The sequence below is a fragment of the Alosa alosa genome, chromosome 4 (assembly GCF_017589495.1).
Source record: "Alosa alosa isolate M-15738 ecotype Scorff River chromosome 4, AALO_Geno_1.1, whole genome shotgun sequence".
Classification (NCBI taxonomy): Eukaryota; Metazoa; Chordata; class Actinopteri; order Clupeiformes; family Clupeidae; genus Alosa; species Alosa alosa.
In genome coordinates, this window is record NC_063192.1 from 27,760,354 (window position 1) to 27,785,343 (window position 24,990).

The 24,990-nt window shown below is 40.4% G+C and overlaps 1 protein-coding gene and 3 long non-coding RNA genes across 6 annotated transcripts; all 4 read right to left on the bottom strand.

Annotated features, from left to right (window-relative positions):
* Window positions 1-2,529: 2,529 nt before the first annotated feature.
* Window positions 2,530-13,153, bottom strand: LOC125293965 (glutathione hydrolase 7). 2 transcript variants are annotated; one of them, XM_048242230.1, is made up of 16 exons: window positions 12,827-13,153; window positions 12,034-12,452; window positions 11,457-11,683; window positions 11,044-11,195; window positions 10,705-10,822; window positions 9,902-9,969; window positions 9,504-9,577; window positions 9,208-9,401; window positions 9,036-9,123; window positions 7,779-7,906; window positions 7,255-7,343; window positions 6,846-6,998; window positions 5,507-5,624; window positions 4,807-4,944; window positions 4,101-4,200; window positions 2,530-3,901 (listed from the first exon to the last, which is right to left on the bottom strand). In XM_048242230.1, the coding sequence occupies exons 2-16, from the start codon at window positions 12,251-12,253 to the stop codon at window positions 3,726-3,728; spliced, it is 2,043 nt and encodes a 680-aa protein (XP_048098187.1). In that variant the 5' UTR covers window positions 12,254-12,452; window positions 12,827-13,153; the 3' UTR covers window positions 2,530-3,725. The 2 variants fall into 2 exon arrangements, with proteins under 2 accessions (XP_048098187.1, XP_048098188.1); XM_048242231.1 differs by lacking the exon at window positions 12,827-13,153 and adding an exon at window positions 12,604-12,790.
* Window positions 13,154-13,832: 679 nt separating this feature from the next.
* LOC125293775 lies at window positions 13,833-14,541 on the bottom strand. The gene is made up of 3 exons (XR_007193423.1): window positions 14,509-14,541; window positions 14,304-14,383; window positions 13,833-13,936 (listed from the first exon to the last, which is right to left on the bottom strand). It is a non-coding gene; the product is annotated as an uncharacterized LOC125293775 (long non-coding RNA).
* A 40-nt stretch (window positions 14,542-14,581) lies between these two features.
* On the bottom strand, window positions 14,582-14,953 carry LOC125293776. The gene is made up of 2 exons (XR_007193424.1): window positions 14,828-14,953; window positions 14,582-14,622 (listed from the first exon to the last, which is right to left on the bottom strand). It is a non-coding gene; the product is annotated as an uncharacterized LOC125293776 (long non-coding RNA).
* A 623-nt stretch (window positions 14,954-15,576) lies between these two features.
* On the bottom strand, window positions 15,577-19,340 carry LOC125293671. 2 transcript variants are annotated; one of them, XR_007193395.1, is made up of 6 exons: window positions 19,318-19,340; window positions 16,718-16,907; window positions 16,478-16,554; window positions 16,253-16,353; window positions 16,011-16,136; window positions 15,577-15,730 (listed from the first exon to the last, which is right to left on the bottom strand). It is a non-coding gene; the product is annotated as an uncharacterized LOC125293671 (long non-coding RNA). The 2 variants fall into 2 exon arrangements; XR_007193394.1 differs by lacking the exon at window positions 19,318-19,340 and having other exon boundaries at window positions 16,718-16,949.
* Window positions 19,341-24,990: the final 5,650 nt, after the last annotated feature.

Here is a 24,990-nt window from a genome sequence, read left to right on the forward strand (position 1 = left end):
CGATAGATAGATACTTTATTGATTTGGGAAATTCAAGGTCTCAGTAGCATACAGACAACACACACACATTCACTAACAGCAGAAAAGTAATTAAAAGTATATAATATAAAAAAACACAACTAAGCAATAAGGACAGTAGAAGATAAAGAATATACTAAAATACAAAATTATAATACAAAATACAAATTCTACTAAATAACACTTAATATAAAAACAACAGTATCCACATAGTGGGTGATTAATCAATCAAGAGGCGCTTGCAATGACTTAGGCAGGGACTGAGCCTGTGATTCTCTGTGCATAAGGTAAGGTAAGGTAAGGTGCTCTGTGTGAATGAGTGTCATGGTGATGGTGCAAATGAGTAAGTCAAACAGTGCAACAGTGCAGGAATAAAGTCTATATATATAACTAGTATTACCCATCTCCCCTACATACACAGCACATTATTTCATCAGGAAGCTTCTCCAACACACATCCCCAACATACTTACAGCACACTGTCCCCCCCCCCAATACACAGCACATTGTCTCATGAGGAAGCTTCTCCAACACACATATTGCACACTGCCCTCTCCCCACATACACAGCACACTATCCCATCTCCCCTGTCATCCCCCCCAACACACACACCAAGACCCCTGGCAGTTGGGTTAGCCCCTTGAGCCGTGGATCTGCCCAAGGTTTCTTCCTTGGTAAGGGAGTTTTTCCTTGCCCCTGTTGCTCTTGGGTGCTCCTTGTTGGTGCCCCCCTAATCCCAATCCTCCCCCACCTTTCTTATGCAGCCCTTGCCACTTAATCTACTAAATCCCTTTTCTACTGCACTTTTACCCCACACTTTGCACAAATAGGCTGACACCAGACATAATTTCACTGCATTTCTTACTTCCAGTAACTATACGGATGTGACAATAAACGTCCTTGTATCCTTGTATATTAAGATTATAAGTGGGTTATAAGGTATAAGTGTGGCCACAGTTCAGCTGTGGCATGGAGGGAGGGGTTATGCATATGTGCTAATATAGCACGCAAACAGTGAGGCAGAAGACAGTGGTAAAAAGTGGCTAGTGGACAGACAGTTCAAAACATGGAGGTGGTGAAGAGGCAGACAGACTATGCGGAGAAGTCTATTTCTCCTCTTCCCTTAAGTGAAGCATTGAACATTTCAATGGCCCTGGGGACGAATGACTTCCTCAGTCTGTCTGTTGTGCAAGGCAGTGAGCGAAGTCTCCAGCTGATCAGGCTCTTCTGCTTAACAATAGTGCTGTGGAGTGGATGACACTCATTGTCCAAGATGTTGATCAGTTTGTCCAGGGTCCTTTTGTCAGATATTGAAGTGATGCCCTCCAGTTCAACTCCCACTACAGAGCCAGCTTTCCTTACCAGCCTGTCAAGTCGCCCCGCATCCTTCTTCCTTGTGCTTCCTCCCCAACATACCACTGCATAGAAGAGGACATGTGGAGGACGCTGGCCACAACAGACTGGTAGAACATCCTGAGGAGCTTGCTGCACACATTGAAGGACCGCAACCTCCTCAGGAAGTACAGCCTGCTCTGCCCTTTCTTGTAGAGTGTGTCAGTGTTGGCTGACCAGTGTTGAGTTGGAGATGATTGAGTTTGCACCATTACACAAAGTCCTCCACCAGGCTCCTGTACTCCTCCTCCTGCTCGTTCCTGATACACCCCACAATTGCAGTATCGTCAGAAAACTTCTGCATGTGGCATGACTCGGTGTTGTAGCAGAAGTCAAATGTGTACAGGGTGAACAGGACTGAAGAGAGCACAGTTCCCTGTGGCGCTCCGGTGCTGCTGATCACAGTGTCAGAGAGACAGTTCTTCAGTCTGACGAACTGTGGTCGCTCGGTCAGGTAATCTGTAATCCAAGTTACCAGGTGAGCGTCCACACCCATCTGCAAGAGCTTGTCTCCCAGTCTGAGGGGTTGGATGGTGTTAAAAGCACTTGAGAAATCAAAGAATATGATTCTCACAGCACTTTTCCCCTTGTCTAGGTGAGAATGTGTCCTGTGTAGAAGATAAGTGATGGCATCGTCCACGCCCACTTTCTCCTGGTATGCAAACTGTAACGGGTCTAGTGCATGGCGTACCTGGGGTCTGAGCTTACCTAAGACCAGTCGCTCCATTGTCTTCATCACATGTGATGTTAGAGCGAGAGGTCTGTAGTCATTAAGCTCAGTAGGGTGTTGCTTTTTAGGGACAGGGGTGAGACATGATGTCTTCCACAGTGTTGGAACTTGTCCAAGGCGTAGACTCAAATTGAAGATGGGCTTCAGTGGCTCCCCCAGTTCAGCAGCACAGGCCTTGAGTAGCCTTGGACACAGTCTGTCAGGCCCCGCTGCCTTATTTGTGTGAAGTTTCTTTAGTTTAGCTCAGTAGTTTAGTTAAGGTAAAACCTACCAAATCAATTAATAATAATTTAAGTATTATTCATACATTTATTAACTTTAATTTTATTAATATTAATTACATTTAATCCAACAAGTTTACAATTCATGAGGTGACTGAATGTAGGCCTATTTGCACAAATTCACTTTATTTAATTGCGCTCAGAATTTAGAAGTATACTTTGGCCTACTACATTGATTTACAATGATAAATATAATGCATAACATATACAAATACAAACTTGTCCATCAGTACAGAAAGTGTCATTTTGTAGCCTACTAATATGGAGAAATCACAAAATAAAAGGTGCAGATTAAGTTGAATACAAAAACGTTTCCTGCATTTGAAATTATATATGAATGACTATAAATGTGCTATACCTATAGACAACATTATGCAAAACATCCTTTCCTTCATGCTGATCCCTTAAATTGTCCATTCTTTTGTTTTCTAGTCTTTATTCATTTTATAAAACCATATACCCATAAAAATAATATACAATCATTTTGTAACTATGTTTTTAAATATGGTGCCATTTCGGAAAAAAAAACATCTTCCACAAAGTGCACATCTAGTGGAGGTTTCAGTTTTAACCTTTTAATGTCATAATGAGCAGACCTCATGCGCATATTGAGTCAGGAAGGAATGGATAAAATCCACTGCCGCAACAGGAAAACATTTTCTGTACACAATTTCAAGCAAAATCACCTGCCATTATGATCATGGTGTTGTGCACAAACAACTGAACTGTATTCAGGCATGCCAGGCTGAGTTTGTATGTAGCCTATATGTGTCATTTATTGATGCAGCTAAGCTGCATGTAAGTATTTAGTACACTATCAGTGTTAGTGAATGTGAATGTTAATTCAAGTGCATGTTCGTTTAGGTTAATGTGTACAACTAGATATATTTAAGCTTTGGCTTGCTGTTTGTGTGTGTGTGTGTGTGTGTGTGTGTGTGTGTGTGTGCTAGTGTGTGTGTGTGTGTGTTAGTGTGTGTGTTTATATCTCTCCATGTTTATTAGTTTGTCTGTCCTTGTTTTTGCTCTTATTTTCAAAGTCATCACTGATACAATGTGTGTACTAAATGCATTTACAATGGTGATTATGCCCAACACCCAGCTCCATATCCCCTGCTCATTAAGCATGCATGCCTGCCACCATACTCGCTGTGCAATAGAGGAAGAACATTCACCATGATTGGGAAAATACCCAAAGGTTTGACCTGGCACCCCCTGCAACCTCCCCACATCATCAAGCATTAAAACATTGTGTGGATTGTACAGCCATAATCAGAGAAGAGCTGTGTAGCTATAGCCACACGTATGCTAAGGCACAGACATGGACATGGTTAAAGCAGAAGCATCAACACTCCGCGGGTCCTTCACCCCAATAATCTGGTCGTTGGTTCTTCTGGTCCCCTCCACCAGGGAGAGTATGTCAACTCTTTTGACATCATGTCCCTTTAAAATCAGAGCTTCCAGGTCTTCCTCCTGGAACTCCGCTGAAAGGGGAGGGTGACAGAAAATAAGCCACGATTAAGATAACAATACAAAACCTAATAGCCACTATATAGGTATTATATATAAAATTAGACTAAAAGCAAAAGAGAATTATGTAATGTCACAATTCATTAATCAATAATAAATGTACAGGCATATTTCAAAATGAGGTTGCATTTGTATATACAGTAAATTCCTTACCATCCACTAGGAGTTTGTTAGGCTGAAGAAGGGGGTGGAGTCGGCCATAACTCAGGCTTTCACTCAGGTTCTTACGCGAAGACAGGACATTCATCAAAACCTGAATCAAATTGGAATTTAGATTTACATGGGGTATGGCTACTGTAAGGGGAATGGGTATTTTTGGATATTGTATAGCTCCCTCTAGTACTGTGCTGTTGTAAATAGGAAACTGTACACAATGAAAATGCTTTTGTTGTGGAGGTGAAGGATAAACAACAATCAAAAACTATCTCCAAGGAGTTATATCTACTGACAAGGTAATATTTCACGATTCTCGGGAGTTTTATTGGGCCGCTGTTCTTGAAGTTGCATGGCTGGTTTTCTTGGTAGCGACTTGTACGTCTATGCTGTATAGCTATGCTAGGTGAACGATTTGCCTATTACAAGTTCGTTTACCATCATGTTGGCTTCGTAAAGGTTATATTAAGGTGGAAATCTTGCAAAGTGTACCTTTAATTTCCACAATCAAGTCAGCTGCATGTAACAACAAAAGGTTCATATCTCTTTGCCCACAGGGCCACTGATAAATACATCTGTGTGTAAGTGTGTGTTTGTGTGCATATGAATGAATGGACACGTTTGTCTATGTGTGTATGAGTGTGTATGTGTGTATATATATATGTGTGTGTGTGTGTGTGTGTGTGTGTGACCCCTCATACTTCACCTCTGTTATGCCACTAAGGGCCCGGTCCCCATTGGATGACCCTAGGGCCACATAGGTGCCACAGAGCCCCACAGAGGGCCGCACTGCAGTGGGCATCAAGAAGGACAGAGGCCTCTTCCCAGGCTGGATGGAATTATGCTGTACAGCAAAAACACAAGAGATGTGTGAGACTGAGGTATATCTTTAAAATATCAAAGGCCAAGTCAGGGATTTTGCAGGAAGTTGTGTTTGTTTGTGTTTGAGGTAGCTCAGCCCTACCTTCAGTATTGCCAGAAAAATTTCAGGCAGAGTTTAATTTTTGTTTGGGGGACGGGCTGCCCCCACTTTGTTTGTTTTCTGTTATCGGAGCCTGGGCTACCTAGAGACCGGGTTTTTTTTACAGTGTAATCACGGAATGGGTAGCTAGCGGTCTTGAGGAGATAATTGCTGAATGTGACAAAAAAAATGTATGGCCTTGAAATCGTGTAACATCCGTGACTGCGCCTTTAAGACTACTGTCAGCACATGTTTATGATTAGTGCCATCACCATACACTCGTTCATAAAATGTATGATTAATATTAGAATTATGCTAATTTGTAATGCTCTTGTGACTTTCCCTCTGGGCTGTTCAAAAGGTGAGATAAATATAAGCACAAAAATCACTGTGTCACAACAACAGGAAATGTTAACCACTGAGGGGTTGGTATTGCCTGACTTACCGGGTTGGGTGGGGAAGAGCTGCTGGTTTTGTTCTGCCACGAGAAGTCTAGTATCTGGCTGTTGAGGAGAATCCCTGAGGGGCTTACAATTCTACTGCCAAATGGCCGATTCAGAGAGCTGGAAAAAGATATATGAAAAAAAAGATTTATATTTCATTCAAAAATTCTATATTAGTGTCAGGGTTGCCAAACACAAATAATGTGTTATTATGTCAGGTGTCATATAATCATATAATTATAGCATTCAAGCCCACACTTGACATTTACCATTTTTACTTTTATTAGTTTTTAAAGCTCACTAGCTGTGAGCTTCTCTGACAGGCTTGACTGATATCTAACAAAGTCTTTTAGCTTTATAAGGCATATAATCTTACTTAATGGAAATGGCTGGCATACCCCGTTAAAGTCTGCATTAAAAACCAAACCCATATTTTTAACTAAAATGTTTTTGGGAAATTAGTTTATTTGACATGTACACCTGAGTTCCAGTGAATTATGCTAAGCTACTGCTGTCAGACTGGGTTATTGCACGGACAGAGAAGTGAAGGATATGTATCCTCTTATCTAACTGGGGTAGACAGCAAATAAGCTAATGTTCTTTAAAGAAACACACCGATTTTTGGGACTTATTCACCATATTCCCCAGAGTTAGGCAAGTTGATACATCCCCTTCTCATCTGCATGTATGGAGTGACTCAGTCTGACGCACCCACCGCTAGCCCAGCTTAGCACAGGTGCCTCGAATTGGCCAGCTCCAATAGACTACACATCCCAATATTGACAAAAGAACTCCAACAATTTCCTATTTACATGCTGTGATTTGTAAAGCTACAATGTGTACTATGCTTACATTCAGGCAAAGCACTGCTTGCTACATGGGCGGAGTGACTTGCAGACACCCCATGAAAAGCTCCGGTGTTACTTCTTCAAACCCCAAGGAGCAGTGCTTTGCCTGAATGAAAACATAGCTCCAAGTACAGTATGTATATGCTTATAAAATGGCTGTCTCATTTGATATTGTTATTTGTACATGTTGTAACCGGTTGTAACTATACAAATTACAGCATGTAAATAGAAAAAATGTTGGAGTTATTTTGTCACTATTGGGAGGTGTAGGCTATTGGAGCTGGCTGCTTCAAGGCACCTGTGCTAAGCTAGGCTAGCGGATACATATACGGAGATGAGAAGGGTATGTATCGACTTATCTAACTCTGGGAAATATGGTTAAATAAGTCCCCAAAAGTCTGGCGTGTTCCTTTAAGTTAAAGAACATAAGACAGAACAATGCCCTTCATTGTTTCATGTTGTGTGCAAGGTGATGTCTGAACTTCTACCATACCTCATAACAGACACGATGAAGTCATCGGGCCCCATGATCATGACCTGGCTGGCCACTGCCCCCTCCTCCAGGGCATAGGCAGGGGTGTAATGACCAGGAGGTGACGCCTGAGAGTCACTGATCATGCTGCGGTACAATGCCGCCTTTTCCTTGCTTCAGATGCAAAAACACAACAGTAAGTACAGTGTATATGTTCCAGTATAAGACAGAAAGTAGTATGGTATTGTGCAACATATTAGAATTAATGGTTGGGTTGTCAGGAAATTAAATTTGATGATTGTATTATTGTATTGTATTGTATTGTATTGTATTGTATTGTATTGTATTGTACTGTACTGTATGCATTGTATGCAGTAATTATAGGGCATGATGCTCCTGCACCACTATAGATCAGATTTGAAAACAATACCTTAGCATCTCAGTCACTACTTCAGAGACAGATGAATCAAAGTTGGGATCTCCTAACCCACTGGCCAGGGACAAGGCAATTTTCAGAGTCTAATAAAAAAGGGAAAGGACACTTAAATAACAGTAGCCTATAACACCTGAGGTAGTACACCGTAATAGCAACTAACAGTAGCCTATAAATAACAGTAGCCTATAACAGTAGCCTATAACACCTGAGGTAGTACACCGTAATAGCAACTAACAGTAGCCTATAACACCTGAGGTAGTACACCGTAATAGCAAATAACAGTAGCCTATAACACCTGAGGTAGTACACCGTAATAGCAAATAACAGTAGCCTATAACACCTGAGGTAGTACACCGTAATAGCAACTTAAAAAATGCTGATGAGACCTTAGTCATATCAAAGGAATTGGCTGTGTCAAATAGATAAATAATCACTACCAGAGTCAATCATCTCCATCGCAATCATCATCAGTATTTGTAACTTACTAATAATCATTCTCTGGCAAGAGTGTGTAGTACCTCTGCAATCCAGTGGTAGGTGCTGTTCCTGGGTGATTGACTGGTGATGTTAAAGCCCTCCAGAATGTTCAAGGCTGTGATGAGAGCTGCACCCGTATTGGGGGCCGGTGCAGCCATCACCTGGTGTCCTGAAAGAGATGATGCACACCAAAGTGATCACTGAGACTGTACTTACACTCACATACCAGCATCTACGGCATACAAGAAAAGTGATTACTAGCCTGTGTAATATCATGTAAATGCCAAATGGCTAGAAAATACTCTTAAGTTGAGGATTTGCTCTTATGATATTAATGAAAACCAAACAAATATATATCAGTCTCAGGTGATCTCTGACCTCCACTCCCCCATGTCCATCTCTGAAAGAATGAAGAGAGGAAGCGGCAGTCTCCTTGCTCAAATAATAAATAATAATGAATGAATGAATGAGATGCCGTTTACAGATCACAACACGAATGCCTGTGGATATACCAAAATACTGGATAACAAGTGGACTTCCAGTCCCTAGAATTATTCCAGCATGAGCAGTACTGGAAGAAAATAACCAAAATCCCGCCAAGAGTTTCCCACAAAGAAAAAGGTCAAAAATCGAAAAAGGTCAAAACTATGATCTGGTACAAACCAAGACAAAGAAATGCAACCACAGGTGTATGTCACCTGACTTGAATCAGTGGAATTTAAAGGGTGCCACCGGAATTTTAATTTAATGACGAGAATTCTCGGTCTAACCGCCCATGTGCGGTGTAAAAACAAGGCCAGCCCTCTAGCAAAATCGGATATTTCAGGCAGTAAACTAAGAACCAAACCAGGACAAAACTCTAATTTGTAAATGTTATTTTTAACTGTTTTAATTTTTGGTGATAATGTTACATGATCTGGTAAAGAACAGATACAAAAGGGAGAGCAAAACAACCCCTCTAGCAAAGAGCAACTGGACAAAACTCTAATATTGTAATATTTTAACTGTTAATTTTTAATGTTACATAAGAACAGATACCCTACTGTTTTAAATACTTTGTCATTTAAGTGATATTTTGTTCACTTCTGTTGTATACCGTGCAATGTTCAGGAGCAACGCATAAAAGTACAAAAGTGTTGCTTTGCTTTTTAAACAAATTTTGTTGAGTTAATTGACCTTAATCACTTGAAGTTGGCTGAATTATCTATACTTGAAAAAATGTTAACTACGCTGTCTATTCATTGTGTGGTGCTCTAAAATGAACAGCCTCTGTTTCTTTATGGTTTTATTGAGTTTACCTTGGTAAGTCATCTCCACGGGCTGCTGTAACACTGTGCTGTAGTTGCTGAAGTCCTCTTCTGTGATGACCCCCCCTTTAATTTGTACCTTTTAAAAGGAGAATACAGAATTAAAATAACAGATACAATACTTGTAACAAGTGAACCAATTTGAGCATATTAAGGAACTTACTTCAGCTACTATTTCCTGCGTTAAGTTGCCATTGTAAAACTCTGATATGCCATTGACTGCAATCCTGTCCAAGATTGCTGCCAAATCAAGACGTTTTATAAACAGACCAGACAGTGGGACTTGTCCATCTGGTAGAAAGAGATCCTGGAAAGCCTTGGAGATATTCTGGTCCTTCACTTTGGCCAATGCCTCAGCTGTAAAGACAAAGGGAATAAAACGTATCACATCAAACAGATCATACAAAGCATATCTAGTCATCAGTAACTGTTTGTTTCCATACAAATCTAAGAACTCACCAAGGTCATGTGTAACATTAAAACCATCTCTGGCCACATCCGCTGCCATAGTTATTACATTTTTCCATGGCAATCTGGAAAATGAAAGTATTTTACATTATGTAAATACTACTTTAGTACTTTGTACTAACTTACACATCACAATGGCTATGTAACAATTTACCAGACCTTTTAGTAATAGTTTATTACCACCAGTATTACATTGACTTAAATAAATGCAACAAACATCCATAGTAAACATAATATGAATTATTCATTTAAAATAAGGGAACCACTGCACAGGAAGTGGTTGAGCAACTAATGCCATTTAACTACTAGTTTTACAATAGTATCTCCATGTACAGTATGTGACAAATAAAACTCCTTGAATCCCTGAGTAAAACACATGTCTGTGTTACCTTCCATAGAGCTGGTGAGCCTCATACATCCCCTTCAACATCCCAGGCACTCCTACCATCACACCAGGCTGAAGAGAAGAAGCCATGACACCACAGTGAAACTAATGCTGCGCAGGCCTGTGTCTACACATTCTCTCTAACATGCTTTTTTTTTTTGTTTATCGGTGACGGACCCGAAATTAAGCGTAGACATTGTTAATGTTGTAAATGACTATCACAGCTGAAACTTTCTGGTTTTGACAGGAATATCTACATAGGTGTAAAAGGCCTGTTTTCTGTTTTCAGTCATTTCTGAACGGGCCTCATAGCAGCTGACTGTAGATAAGATGTGGTGATATGTGTATAAGTTTATAAGTAAGTTCTTTTGATCCCGTGAGGGAAATTTGGTCTCTTTTTTTTCCCAATCCATGAATTAGTGAAACACACTCAGCCCACAGTGAACACACAGTGAGGTAAAGCACACACTAATCCCGACGCAGTGAGCTGCCTGCTACAGCGGCGCTCGGGGAGGTGCCTTGCTCAAGGGCACTACAGCCGTGTCCTACTGGTCAGGGTTCGAACCGGCAACCCTCCGGTTACAAGTCCGAAGCCCTAACTAGTAGGACACGGCTGCCCATGCCAGATCTGGATCCGGACACAGACCCAGAGCAGATTGGGACCAGATATGTTCCAGAATCAGCTGCTGTGTGGTGAATGTGCTTAGCCTGGAAACCAGACTCTCTGTAGGGAAAATAAATCGACCGGAAGTACGTAGGCAGGCCGAGGCCAGGCTAGAATGTGCTGTCCGAATGCATTTCCCTTACCTTCTCCTCCAGGTTCAACTGCAACATCTCCTCCTGAATGGCAGAGGGTGCGGTTTCACGGAAGTCAATGACACGGCTCTCATTTTTACGTATGTCATGGACTAAGATCACCCCTCCACTGTTAAGAGATGAAATTAATACAGTTAAAAAGAATAAATAGGATAACATATAAGTTAATAAAAGTATCGACTGAAGATTTCATTACAGTTGAGTACATTAATTGAGTGTAATTTTAGATCACTGTCATCCAAAGCAAATGCATTTTATAGCCACTGTTGTGTTTGCTGGTACTGACACAGCACCTACTGAACGCCAGGGGGGAGAGACTCAGTGACGTACCCGCCAAGCCCAGAAGTGTGAGGGTGGACGATGCCCAGGCAGAGTGCAGCAGCAATGGCAGCGTCCACACTGGAGCCCTGCTTGCTGAGCACGTCGAAGCCCAGAGAGGTGCAGTGTGCCACATCCGTCACCACCGCTCCCTGATGAAATATCTGCAGGGTTTTTTGGCCAGGAAGGAGAAACAAGAAAATGTGTTTTTTTTGTTTAGTTTATTTTTGCTGTTGTCAGGAGGTGAAGAGGGAGAACAGAAATCACAGTGATAGGCTAAGCCGTTCTGACTTGGCCTCTTCCTGTTAAATGCCATATCAACATAAATACTGATACAGTTTCAGGCAGAGAATGGTGCTTTTCTTCACAAGATGTAAACACATTTACAGATATGCAAGCAAGCACTAGTCACACTGAGAGCACACCTGAGGATCCCCGAAGTAGATCTGCATGATGAGAGCGACTGTGACCCCTGTGGCAAAGGTCAAGCAAGCAGTGATGATGACGGTAAGGCCATCCCGCTGGCAAGCACAGTCCTCGGCCATTGGATCGCGGTGGGTCTCCCTCAGAGGTGACAGGTCCTGGCTGGCCAAATCAGATGCCGAGGAGGGGAGTCGCTGCAAACGAGCGGTCCTCAGGAAGAGGTCTGGATCTGGAGCAAGAGATGTTGTGTGTTTTTGGAGATCTTACTCTGGAGCATCATATGTTGGTTATGGATTTGGTAACCTTAATGTCACACTATCTAATTTAGTTATAAGTAAATGTGTGCGATACAGTTACAATAACATGAAAACACAGGATTATAGGCCAACTCCTTCCAATACATAATAGATCGGTTATTAGTGTGATAATGACTGATGTGAAACTGTTCCAGTAGAAGTTATGAGGAAGTTATTTTAGGAAGGTTTGGAAAAGACAGACAGATAGAGCAAAATGGCTGTGGTTGTTTATAAACGCGCCTAATGACGTGCGTGAGGCGATGAGTGGGCGTGATTAGCCTACCTGTGTCCTGCTCGCTAAGGACGTTGTCGTCTTCTTTACGTGTTTTAATTGTATTTTCCGACGAGAGTACGTCGTCCTCTGGAAGCCGAGGAAAGCTAGTGATGCTCATGTAGTCCACCGGTGAGTACGCACTGCCTAGTGTCGTCTCCTGACTTGCATCCTTGTCCACCATGGTGCCACTGGTGTACCCGGACACGGCGTCTGCCGAAGGCGCGTACATGTTGAAATCGTGCGCCTTTGTTTAAAATTAGTGAGCCAACGCACTAAAAACACGACTTAAGCTTGTTGCGGTGAGTGAATCTTTTCATCCACCTTGCATTTTTCCAAAAAGATGTCTTTGGGACAAGATGCGTGACTTTAAAGATTAAATCATTTCTTTCTTCAGTTCTTCCTCCTAATTCTGCAGTTAATCATCCGATCTGGAAAGCATGGACAAAGCCATAATTAGCCCATAATTAAGAACATGACACACTCACATATAGCTATAGCCTAAACATATGACCACTTCGATGTGAAGCGAGTTATCAAATAGCCTATTGCTAAATCAAAACAAAGGTGAAATGGACTAACCTCCCAAGATGGGTGAAACAACAAACGGTATGATAATATTGTATTAACATCACTAATTCACCCATTATAACGTTTGCCAACACAAGATGCTGCGCTATTTATAGTTTTCTATGCGACTTACACAGCTATAGGCTACACGTAGGCTAAGATGCGCACTGTTTCTCATCACTAATGACGCATCATTTTGCATGAGAAAGGCAAAAGGTGTTGTAACATATCTTACCATTGTGTGCAATGCTAAGAGGGAACTGTTATCCAAGATTAACCACACCGCAAAACATGAGGGGTGAATCTGTATAGCCATAGTCAGGTTAAAAATGAAAATACCTCGATGCTCAGTTGACATCATTACAGGAATGTCACTGACTTAAAGGCACAGATCTCGGATGTTGAAACACCTTTAGCTGCTACTCCGAGCATCTTCATCGGGCGAAGGCCAAAATATCGTGGCGCTCGGTAAGTAAAATGGTCAGTGTTGGTTAAGCTGTCAACTTCCCACACCTCCTATACAGGAAGTAGAGCAGGTTGGCTACAGTGTTGCAGAACAAGTTCTACCAGCGCTTACTGGGGTTGAATGCAGGCTATGAGATTACCTTTCTCCCGTTACCCCTTCGTGCGTGACCTGAGTAGCTGCAAACAGGGTCTACTTTACGAATGTGAAGTTTGGCCTATCTGTTTCAACAGGTAGACTAAGTAAACAAAACATTTGTCAATGTGTAAATAATAGGTGGGGAAGTCCTTAGGGAGGCTGTTTTGGAAAATACACAAATCCTTATCTAATCACACCCCTTACACACGCCTACAACTAGAACACCTGCTTACCAGGTAACAACTCCCCTCCATCCAAAACACATAGAACTATTGTGAAAACAAGATCTTATGCTTCAGAAAATGGAAAGAAGACAAGCTTCACGGTACACATATGTGATTACACACCTTTCTAACGTTGGGCCAACCATTTCATAGACCGACTGCCGACCTTTTGCCAACCCCAACTCAACCATATGCCAACTTAAATAGCATACCTACCCCAAAAATTACACCTTAACAACACTATGTCAACGTTCTAACCTTAAGATGACTGCTTATTTCAGCAGAACACTCATCTTGATATTTTGGCCACCTTTATGGTTATTACAGTAATTTAGAAATTACTTACTTGATCACAATGATTTTACCAATCTGCCCTGAACTTGTAATCTTAATAGTGATATAATACCAACACGAGATTAAGGGTTAAAATAAATACATTTAATAATACATATTGATTTAATAATAAACATTTATGTGATGAGATCCTCAAGGGTTGATGGGTCATCAATCAGTTCTGCTCCTATAAAATAACAGAAATTACTTTTAGTTACTTTTAGAAATTATTTTGTTTTGCTTGCTCAAATAAGACTTCACTGCATTAGGAAGATTATACAGATAATTTGTCTAACAAGAGATTACGAAATGTGTAATATTAATAATGTTGTCTTCTAAGTGTAATCAAGCAATCATTTTATTAACTGGTGCCAATGTACAATCTATGGAGGCCTATTTCATAACATTCTCTTAATTATGTACAAATGATGTTAATGCCTTCAGGTCACTTATTTCCACACTTGTCTAATAGTTATTCATTTCGAGCATTAGATAAAAAGATGAGACAAAAGGTAAAACAATTTAGGACTATGCACTAATGACTAAAAACTTACAATGTCAGATATTTCAGACACTTCCTCGGATTCACTGCTGATGTCAGATGGAGGATGTGATGGGGAATGTGTCTGCCTCTCTAAATTGAGGAAAGAAATTCAAGTTAACTACTTACTATTTCACAACTGTGATGATAAATAAAATCAGCAATACAGACATACAGGCAATTACAAATATTTTTTGATTGGTTGTTGAAATCTGTACCCTTTTCTGATCTCCTTTTTCTTCCTCCATTTCTCGGGTCACCGCTGTATTTTAGCCATGTTTTTATCTTTTCTTCTGCCTCCATTAAGGTGGCCCCTTGTTTTTTGGCAGCATCTGCGTGGGGAATTTGGGGGAATTGAATGGAGAGTGAAGGATAATATTTTACTCTTAAAATCAGTTTAAAAACCACTGATTTAGAACATGACGTGAAGTTTTGTTGTGTAGGGTAGATAATATACTGGATGTGTACAGCAGGCTACCAATCAGAATGTGTGTAGAATAAACATTGAATGAAATTGTAAAAGAGCTGTAGGCCTACCTATGATGACTTTTGCCAGGTGCAACACAGAAAAAGGACTTTTCTGCCCCCTGCCCATCCAGTTAAACTTTTTCGCTAAATCATTGCTGATTGTTTCACGCATGATCCTGTAGATTATATCTTTTTCGCTAAATCATTGCTGATTGTTTCACGCATGATCCTGTAGATTATATCTTTTGTTGTTGTCCCACCCAAACTCATGAGATGTTTTCCCTATAAAATGAAATGGTTGTGCATACATGATTAAGCTTGTCAAAAGGTGGAACATAACTACAAGCACTACACAGTGCTATGGGCTACCATACAGTCCCATAACAGAAGAAAAGTGGCATAGCAAGAAAGCTCACAATTGGTGCCTCCAAAGCTTCACTACTAGGACAAGGCATTAGTGATTCTGTAGTAGAGTTGAGTTCAAGAGGTGATTTCAAGAAGTATTTAGGATAACTCAGACAGTTGAGTTTACTGGAAAGAATTGAAATGAGAGCTAAGGAGGAAGATCAAACTATCGGTATCCAAGAAACGGATGAACCACTCACGCATAATCCTTTTAACAACACTATTTTAAAAACTATTTATTGTATTTATGTATGTATTCCTATTTATTCATGTATTTATTCAATGGCTTATTTATGGTATGTATTGATTATGAGAACTACTAATAACTAGAGTATAGGTTTACATACACAACATAAACAGAACTTACCAGAGAGCCGTGTTTCCTTTGTCAGAAAGCCGGTCCTCCATTTTTTATATCATTAATATTTTGTAACGGAAACTCAAAATCTGGAAAACTGCTGACTTCAGTGACACTCTCTCTTCTCAAAATTGCCTGAAGCAGAAGAGAATTTTGTCTGACTTGGCCTTTTATCTCCTCTAGCATCTGAAAGAGTCGGAGTTCTCTTTCTGAAACAGACAAAGTATATAACTTTATATAACATGTGTCTACTGTTTTGCATACTCAATTTGAAAATTATTACATTCTGTTTTTATTTAGCATTTTACATGATGTCCCAAGTTCTTTTTTTATTATCTAAATTGTGGTTGTAAATCAAAGCACATTGGATATTAAGGCTAATTGTTAAGAAGTTGTTGAAGAGTTTCTAATCCCTTTTATAGACTAAAAAGGTAATTAATAAAAGCTCCAAGTAAACTATTATAAAATATTTGGAATAGTTCTATGTACCATCTTGTCTTAGATCTGGGACTGTCTCTGGTGTTGATGGTGGAAAGGGAAATGGTGGTATGGCTGGCAAGGTCTGGCTTTTGGCTCCATTATTGCAGAATTTCTTTTTTGGTCTTTCCATTGTCTCTGCATATGAGAAACAGTGAGAAGAACAGTGAGAAACAGAATCAATACATGATATTCCAAAGTCTTGACCACTGTATGTTTTCTTTACATGTCATGTTTTCATCTGTGCTGTTTACCTGTGTGGAGCCTACTTGTTGAGGCCTGAACTGGAGGTCTTCCTGAGGCTGCAGATGGAGGGGCTGATGTAGACCTAAATCCAACATATTTCGATGATGGTCTGTTGGACACATTAAGTGTAATCAAATTTTTAAAGGTGCAGTGAACACTAGTAGCAAATAAGCACAGTCAGGCTATAAAAGAAGAACAGAGAACAGAGGAAACATACACTCTTTTTTCAAGACACTGTCCTCGTCTGTCGACTCCAAACCATTGCCTTTGCAGAACTTCACGAGCTTCCTTCGGGCTTTTTCATAGGAATCTAAATATAGAAACAAACAACATTGTTAAGCCTATTATCTGAACATTTGAAAATAACTGCTTATAGGCATAACTCACAAGGAGCATGTTTAATTTTGAGCAATAGATTTGAATAGTTATTTCTCTATATTTCTTAACATTGTGGAACTTCCTCAATAACTTACCATACTCAGCCACCCATTCAGTTATATATTCTTCCCATTCTTCATCAGGGGTTTCATTTTTTTCAACCGCTTTTCTACATTTAGTAGTATTATATGGGGGCCAAAAGGACATTTTTTTATCGATGCTCAGCCAGTCACTTGGTATAACCTCTGTCTCATTTTTTTCCGTGAAAACAACAATTGAATACATCTACAGTATAAAACAAACAAACAAACAAACAAACATAGCTAGTGTTACAAACTAAATACACTAATTGAAGCTCAATTAAGCAGTATGCAGTAAAGGATATGCCACAAACCCATCCTTATATTGTAAAAGAATGAATTTTGTAACAGTCTGAACAGGGACAATAGTCAATGACTGCCCGGGTTGTTTCACAAAGGATATATTAAGACTTGATGAATCAATGGGGTAGGTAAAAAAAGATGATTTGTTTTGGAATTTAAGACAGACTAAATGTGATGCTTCCTTGTCTTTTAAAATATTTTTAACTATATGAATGTCTCCATTGAACAGAATGTAGTTGTCTCCCTCTGATAAATTAATCAAAGTTCCACCATTAATATATTGCTTATATTGTGTAAATTGCGTCACATTGTATGGAAGAGGCCCATTCTTATGTTCCTGGTAAAACCATCCTTGAAAACCCTTTTTTTTCGCTCTGACACTTGCTTTTTCTGACAATCTCCTGATGATCTGTTGAAGGGGCTGGGTAGGGGTCCTAATCATTTTTTTAATTGTGTAGAGGAAGTTCTCAAATGGGAAAGCTGAGAAATTATGCAGAGCACCAAACTGCCTTGCATCATTGGCAAGATGTGTCAGCCCGTGTATGTTATACACAACGTAATTACCATAAACAGATTGAAAATGCTCAACAAATGTGATCAGCAACTTTTCAGCAAAATCACAGTACTGGAGGCACAGTGAGGGGCAGCATAAAATTCTAATGGCTACATGCAGAAGCATAAAATTGTGGTATAGAACATTGGCAGATGGTCTTTCAGTGCCACTGGACCAGTGTACAGGAGAAAAGTTCTGAACTCTGTCGCTTTCCACCTATCTACCTCAACAAGTGATCGCCCTTTCCGTGCACTCTCTGGGGAGTGTCATTGCAAAGGACACAAGAGCTGCAGAAATTAGGCCTATCTGATGAGCACCTAAACGAGTAGGAAGCGGTCCCCTCATCCAAAACCCAATCAACTTTTTTCATAACCCCAAGACAAACAAGGTGCATAAAATCTAATGGAAATTGGGAGACCATACCAATTCCAACCTCTGTCAACACACTGGTCCCTTTATGGTGAAACTCATCGCCTTTATTAATAAAAGACGATCTGTCCGTAAAGGTGAATCGACTTCAGGAAAAGTCATGCGATTTTCGCCCACGTTCCCTCCTGTGTGCATTTTTTCACAGCCATGGTATGCATTGTGGGCTTTAATGTTTTTCACGAAAGCCCGTTGCACTTGCATCACAAACAAAATTAGAAATTTGAATATCTACATATTTGCCAATAACATCCACACCCTCTAATTTAAGCTTTCCATATTCATTCACAAATGTTTCCAGGAACAGATTGACATTCGCTGGTTTTTAGACCCAAGATATAATGCAATGACTTAATGGTTGCTTTGTTTTGTCTTCCTCTACCAAGCCTAGAATGGGCCAGAACTGCTGATTGCTGCTTTTGAACAAAGGTAGTCCATCAATATTTACTTGTAAATGAATGGCCTTTGGGAGAGGGTCTATCTGGTGTAATATATGCCTAATGCCTTTCTCAACTCCAAAATAATGCATGGTGCCACCAGCAATCTGCTGGACCTCATAATTAGTTGGAGTGCCTAAAAGAGTGCGGGAATCCTTTGGGAGATAGGGATGATATTTTCTCAGGATGCCCAAGAGCCCATTTAGATGGCATTGTGGTACTTGGCTGTCTATTGCCCAACCTCTGAGCTCCTCCCCAAGACACTCTGCAGACTCAACAGATTATTCATCACTTGTGTCAGTTTCTGTCAGAGCATATGACCAAAATTCATCAATAACGTTATCGTCAACAACATTAAACTCAATTTCAGACTCTGATTCATAGGACATGGGCCAATCAGATGCAGCATCTGACCACACATCATCAGAGGGGGCGTTTTCTGCCAGGCATACCGGTATATTTAAATCGTCGGCTGCGTCAGATTCAGCTTCAGCATTGACGTTAACCTCACTAAGGATATCGAAAGCCCTTCGCTTTGCCTGACGTTTAAGTGTTCTGTCTGAATAAATGTTGTTTGCAGACATAGTGTGTGTATCCCTGTAAGTATGCGGCCAAACAAATAACTAACATTTAACGTTACAGTTACAGCTGATATGCCTACGGAAGCTAATGCCCATTGTTTTCCTAACGTAAAATAGCTAACGTTAACTGTTAGCAGCTAGGAGGCTAAAGGTAGGTGCTAGCTCATCTACATATAATTGCTGGCTTGCCTATAGCTTCTAATGATAAGATTACATTTACATCAGATTGCTAGCGTGAAGATAGTAAATTGGTTTTATGTATATATATATATATGTATATGTGTAAAAAAATAAATAAATAATTGAGCAGATTACCTTGGACTGGCTGGCTGGGGTAATGTAACAGCTAGAAGGCTAACGGTTGAAGATAACGGTAGATTCTATACAATTCTATATCAATGACTCACGTTTCTCTTAGAAGAGCTCGCTCTTCTTTAGGTCCATGCTCCAATGCATCCATATGTTCAGGTGGTCTTCATGTTGTTATGTAGCGAGGACAGAGTATGATACCCATACAATACGGTGTGTTTACTATAGCAAGTTAAACGGACCTGCTGCTGGGAGAGGTTTGTTTAGATGACTTATTACAATGATTATCAATTAAATGTTTCTGGAATGTATTAGTTGTATGAAACACAAAGTAAGCTAAAACAGACCACAGACACACATTAACAAAGTTCAACAAAAAGACTTATATGCAGTAGTTGCTAGCAGTTGAAAACATTTAGCCATGGGCTAAATGTTATCTAACGGTTCTCATTTCAACTTAGCCTGCTCTTGCATTTGAGAGGACCTACTTGCTATCTGCTGCATAGCTATATACATCAGGGTCTCAAACTACCGCCCGCGACTTAATGTCAAAATAATAATGTAATTCGGCCCTTGAGGGTATTTTTTTTAATTGCGACAAACAACAACATTGATTAAAATAGACGATAGATCCAAGTACAGTGACAAATCCCATTCTCATCCACTGCTAGACATCCAGAGCTCCGATTCAAGCCCAAATTCGCTGTACAAAGTTTTCAGGAAATACTTATTGCACGCGAGAAAGACAAGACGTGCATTTGTTTGTAATGACGCCGAAGTGATGCAGGTCATAGTTTTGCATAAATTGAAGCAGAAATAGGCCTACACCAAATGTTGAAAAAACGTTCACGTTTGATAAAGTCTTGGGTAGGCTATGTTATTCACCTATTCATTCTGATTCTGAAGGAGAATATCTGCATTTTGGAGATTTATGATCGATCGTTTATTGACAGTGGTAGTCACGGTGCGTAAGTGATGGAGGTGCGTCTTTGCGTGTATACGACGGTGTCCAGGCATAGGCTACCATGCTTATTTCGACCCTCTGCCCAATATACCTGGAGTTGGCAGTGGTAATCATGATGATAGTGTCCGTAATGGACGTGATACAGACAGCAGGGGTAGTAAAAATAGGCTCTGAAGAACTACAAAGTCACCCACGATAGGAACTGATTTGACCAGGCTACTTTATTGTAGGCCTATAATAGCGGTTTGTGGTTATACTAATAGTTTACTATTGTTGGTTTACATCTTAGGCCTACTGTTTCCTAATATGACAAACAAGAAAGTAAACCTGCTCAAATATGTGCAACATCCAGTATACTGAAAGGTGTATAATTTGAGGTGCTTGCCATCCAGTGGCAAATTAGATGGGTAAATTTTCCTCCTTCATAAACTTTTGTTTATACTATAAGATTTTTACATTTACAGTAGGACTTTATCTCTGACCACTTTCAAGCCTTTTGAAATTTTGATGTCAAAATCCAATGGTGTTGTTTTCTTAACCCTGCCACCTAAAGTTTGTTTAAATAAGTTATGAGAGGAAAATATTTTTATCTGGTGTGAAACACACACATACCTGTTGTTATGCTTTTTGTTTGTTTTTATCATTTGTATGAATATTTATTTTATCATTATTTTATCTATAAGCTAAGGTTGCTAGCACAGGTGTCTAAAAAGATTTAAAAAAAAGTTTTGTGTACTATTAGAAATAGCCATTCTTTTTTTGTATTATTCTTTAACACTGACATGGCCCTCCAATCAGATGACGATGGCAGAAGTGGCCCCCCAGCTCATTTGAGACCCCTGCTTTACATAGTATAACAATTGTATTTGTGTTGACGTTGTTCATTAAGCATGACCATAGACCAACATTACATATGCAAACTTAAACTTGAATAGGCTTTTACCAACCTTACCCCAAATTTTAAGATTTTGATATGGTCTATTGTTAAATTGCATTTAGATACAAACACAACAGACAAACTGAATCTTCCGGTCGTTGTGTTCCTTAAACGCCTGTATATAAATTCATGTAATCACAACAAATACTAAGAACATACTAAGGCTGATGCTTAGAGTCCACATCAAGGCCTAAGCATTTGTTAGCAAAGCCGTTGCTACTCTATCACAAGTCATACATGTTTCTGATATGTTGCTGATTGGATTATAAACAGCCACAGCAATGAAGAGGAATGGCTGAAGGACTAAGGAAATTGTATTTTTATTATTATTATTATTTAATTATTTATATAATTGTGTTAAATGTTCCAAATGTAAAGCACTTTGAGCTGCATTCTGTGTATGGAAGGTGCTATACAAATAAAACTAATCATTATTATTATTATTATATGTTATTGTATCGTTGGGCATAACGTTGTATGGGTCAGCCAAAATAGCCAACTGTATCAACATTGGCCCAACGTTGGGCACACGTTGTATAGGTCAGCCAAACACAGCCAACTCCACTAACGCTATCTAACGTTGGGCATACGCTGCATAGGTCAGCCAAACACAGCTAACTCCACCAACGTTACCAACGTTGGAGGCATACGCTGCATAGGTCAGCCAAACACAGCCAACTCCACCAACGCTATTCAAGCGTTGGGCATATGTTGCATAGGTCAGCCCAACCTAGCCAACCAAATTTAACGTTGGGCCAACGTCAGAATGCTACCTGGGTTCTTTCCCAGCTCATTTCCCAGACTGCATTTATTCACACTGGAGTGTTTTGGTATCTAAAAACAGCAATGAATAAAACACTGTTAGTACAATCAATACGAATCATAAAGGAAATACATTCATATTTCATATACACGGTGCACATTCTTAAACAAAGAAACATAAATCAGATGGAGTTGGCAAATACACACCATATATCTGTCAATTACATTACTACATAAACTAAATGAGTATTGCTCCTATTGAGCTTGGACGGAGAGCAATAAAACTACAGGAGGAACAAAGCAAGTGCATCAATTATGGTTTTAAGGTCACGGTTTTCGGTTCTGTACGGTTGTTGTTGTTATTTTTTTCTTTTAATCTTTAACACTACAGAAATATCATACTTGATATATATGCATATGATATATCAGCTTAATTATCCACTATTTAGGCTACAGTATTGAAAAAGGTTATTTCATTTAATCGTGCACAAACTGAAAGAATTTGACTTGACTTTAAGCACATCATTGAGCACAGCAGTCTAATATGTGGGAGCAAAAGGTGGTTGTATGTGTGTGTGTGTGTGTTACCATAGGCTACAGACTCGAAAACCTTGACCCTAAAACCGTGATACGAACCGAACCGTGGGTTTTCTGAACCGTGCCACCCCTACTTTGTGGTGGCTGCCCCTTTGTTGAGTGTAATGGTTGCGTTTGTGACCTTGTAAGTTTATTTCTCCTCATCTGTTTATTAATTGCAAATATAGACTTGGTTGCGAAAACATTGAGGCCCACTGGGAATCCTCCTGAAGCTCCCAATTAGCCACTGCAGGCCTGCACTAGCATAATGAATAGACCCTTTCAACAAGGTAAACAAAAACAATGCTTGAACGTTCTATTTGGTTTCCAATCTACTTCCTCTGCATTAAGATAACATATGGAATGTTAAAACGGAAGTCTTGTGGGGCCAACTATGATGCTGATAATGGAACTCTCTTGAAAGGGTCTATACGTGTTGCACAGTGCTTACACACAGTCACAGTTCTATGTACCGTTTCCTTTCCGCTGTCATCATATCTAAAATGAAATCCAAAATGTTCTTACACACCAGACTTATGCGACGCTGGCGCATCCTTCAACTCCGGGCGGCCTTCGTTATCTCTCCCACTTGCCGTTTCTACACGTGACCCGCTGCACTCCACACCTCCGCTTTCACGCGAAAGGGGAGAAAAATACTGTCTGAGGTCACATAGCGGCATGAGGCTACATTGCGCATGCCATGAACCGTAACAAGCGAACCGAACGGTTCGGATTTTTTCCCTGAACAGTGTCACCCCTACCACAAACTGAGCCATGATAAAGGCAACAGACACATTACCATGTCTATCTGTGAGTCTGAGGCATGCAACTGACCCATATTACATTACATTACATTACATTTGGCTGACGCATTTTTAACCAAAGCGACTAACATGGTAAACAGTTTAAGTTTTTTAAAAAGCAATTCTCTCAACAATTTTAGGACAATTTAAAAACGGTAGAGTACAGTAAGAATAAGTGCATCAGTGAGTGCTGTTTTTAAACAGTTGAGTGTCAGTTCAAGATGGGTGGTAAGTGCTAGGATCAGCAAGACTTGTTGTAAGTGGTGCTATGAGAGGAGATGTTCTCTAAAGAGCTGGGTCTTCAGGAGTTTTTTTGAAAATGGAGAGGGATGTCCCTGCCCTTGTAGGAACTGGCAGTGTGTTCCACCATATGCCTGTTCAGAGGCGTGAGAAGAATATGTGAAGCTCGGGAATGCCTGGCACCTCAGTCTTTGCTGATCCATACCACCGGGGAACTTAGATTTGTACTCTCTCTGGAAACTCATTCTCCCATGCCATCCGGGCCACTCTTATGCCCTCTGAGATATCTGGATCATCCCATCCCTGGAAACTCATTCTCCCATGCCATCCAGGCCACTCTTATGCCCTCTAAGATATCTGGATCATCCCATCCCTGGAAACTCATTCTCCCATGCCATCCAGGCCGCTCTTATGCCCTCTGAGATATCTGGATCATCCCATCCCTGGAAACTCATTCTCCCATGCCATCCAGGCCACTCTTATGCCCTCTAAGATATCTGGATCATCCCATCCCTGGAAACTCATTCTCCCATGCCATCCAGGCCACTCTTATGCCCTCTGAGATATCTGGATCATCCCATCCCCTGGCTGGCTTCATATGTTGGAGCAGGATTTTAGCATGGGTGGCGAATGGGACAATAAGCCCAAGAGGGTCATACTGATGAGCAAGTACACGGTATATAGGACCCGCATGGTGGGAACTTTATACTTCACTGGACAATGTTTAAAGCTTAAAGTGTCCTCCACACAATGCCAGGAAAATCCAAGAGTCCCCTCACATGGGTCAGAACAGTCATGAATCAGCCATAAGGTGCAGAACAGTCATGTCACAAATCAGCCGTAAGGTGCTGATCAAGCTTCTGGTGGTTAAGTTAGTTGATCTGTTACAGAGGTTTGGTTACTAGCCTATTGACAGACCTAGTAGCCACCCTCGATGAGGGAAGAACGCAGTTTGTTGACTATTGGTTTGGCTTCAGGAATGGAAGGTAAGCTTTACAGACAGTTGTCCACATAAAAGGCATGGATGTCATTGTACCCAGCAGAAAGACTCTGGGCATGTCTTTGAAGAGCAGAATTTTAACATTTCTTCATATTTTTACACAGAAACTGTAACAGGCCGATCAGTGGGTAACAAGTGGAGTTGGTGGGACATTCCTTTTATGTCCCCACTGATGGCAAAATGCTCTCTGAATTGGATGAGAACACCCTGAAAAAGAAAGGCCTAAAGTTAGACCAGGTGGCAGGTAAGCAATCAGGTTTTCACCCTGATACTGGTAAGAACAATTAAACACTAGGGTGCCTCCCTAGCCTGGGTGAATCCAGACAAACCTGCTTGCAAATTTGCTCCGGAGGTCCATCTGGAAAGGAGGCCATTGACGCCTGTTTTTGAACTGGCC

Excerpts from the sequence above, each read along its gene's own strand:
- LOC125293965 (XM_048242230.1), bottom strand. The coding sequence starts at position 12,253 with ATGTACGCGCCTTCGGCAGACGCCGTGTCCGGGTACACCAGTGGCACC. Across the intron at positions 9,578-9,901 it reads GCTCACCAGCTCTATGGAAG|ATTGCCATGGAAAAATGTAA; the intron begins GTAACACAGACA and ends TTCATTTTCCAG. Across the intron at positions 3,902-4,100 it reads TAACAAACTCCTAGTGGATG|CGGAGTTCCAGGAGGAAGAC; the intron begins GTAAGGAATTTA and ends CTCCCCTTTCAG.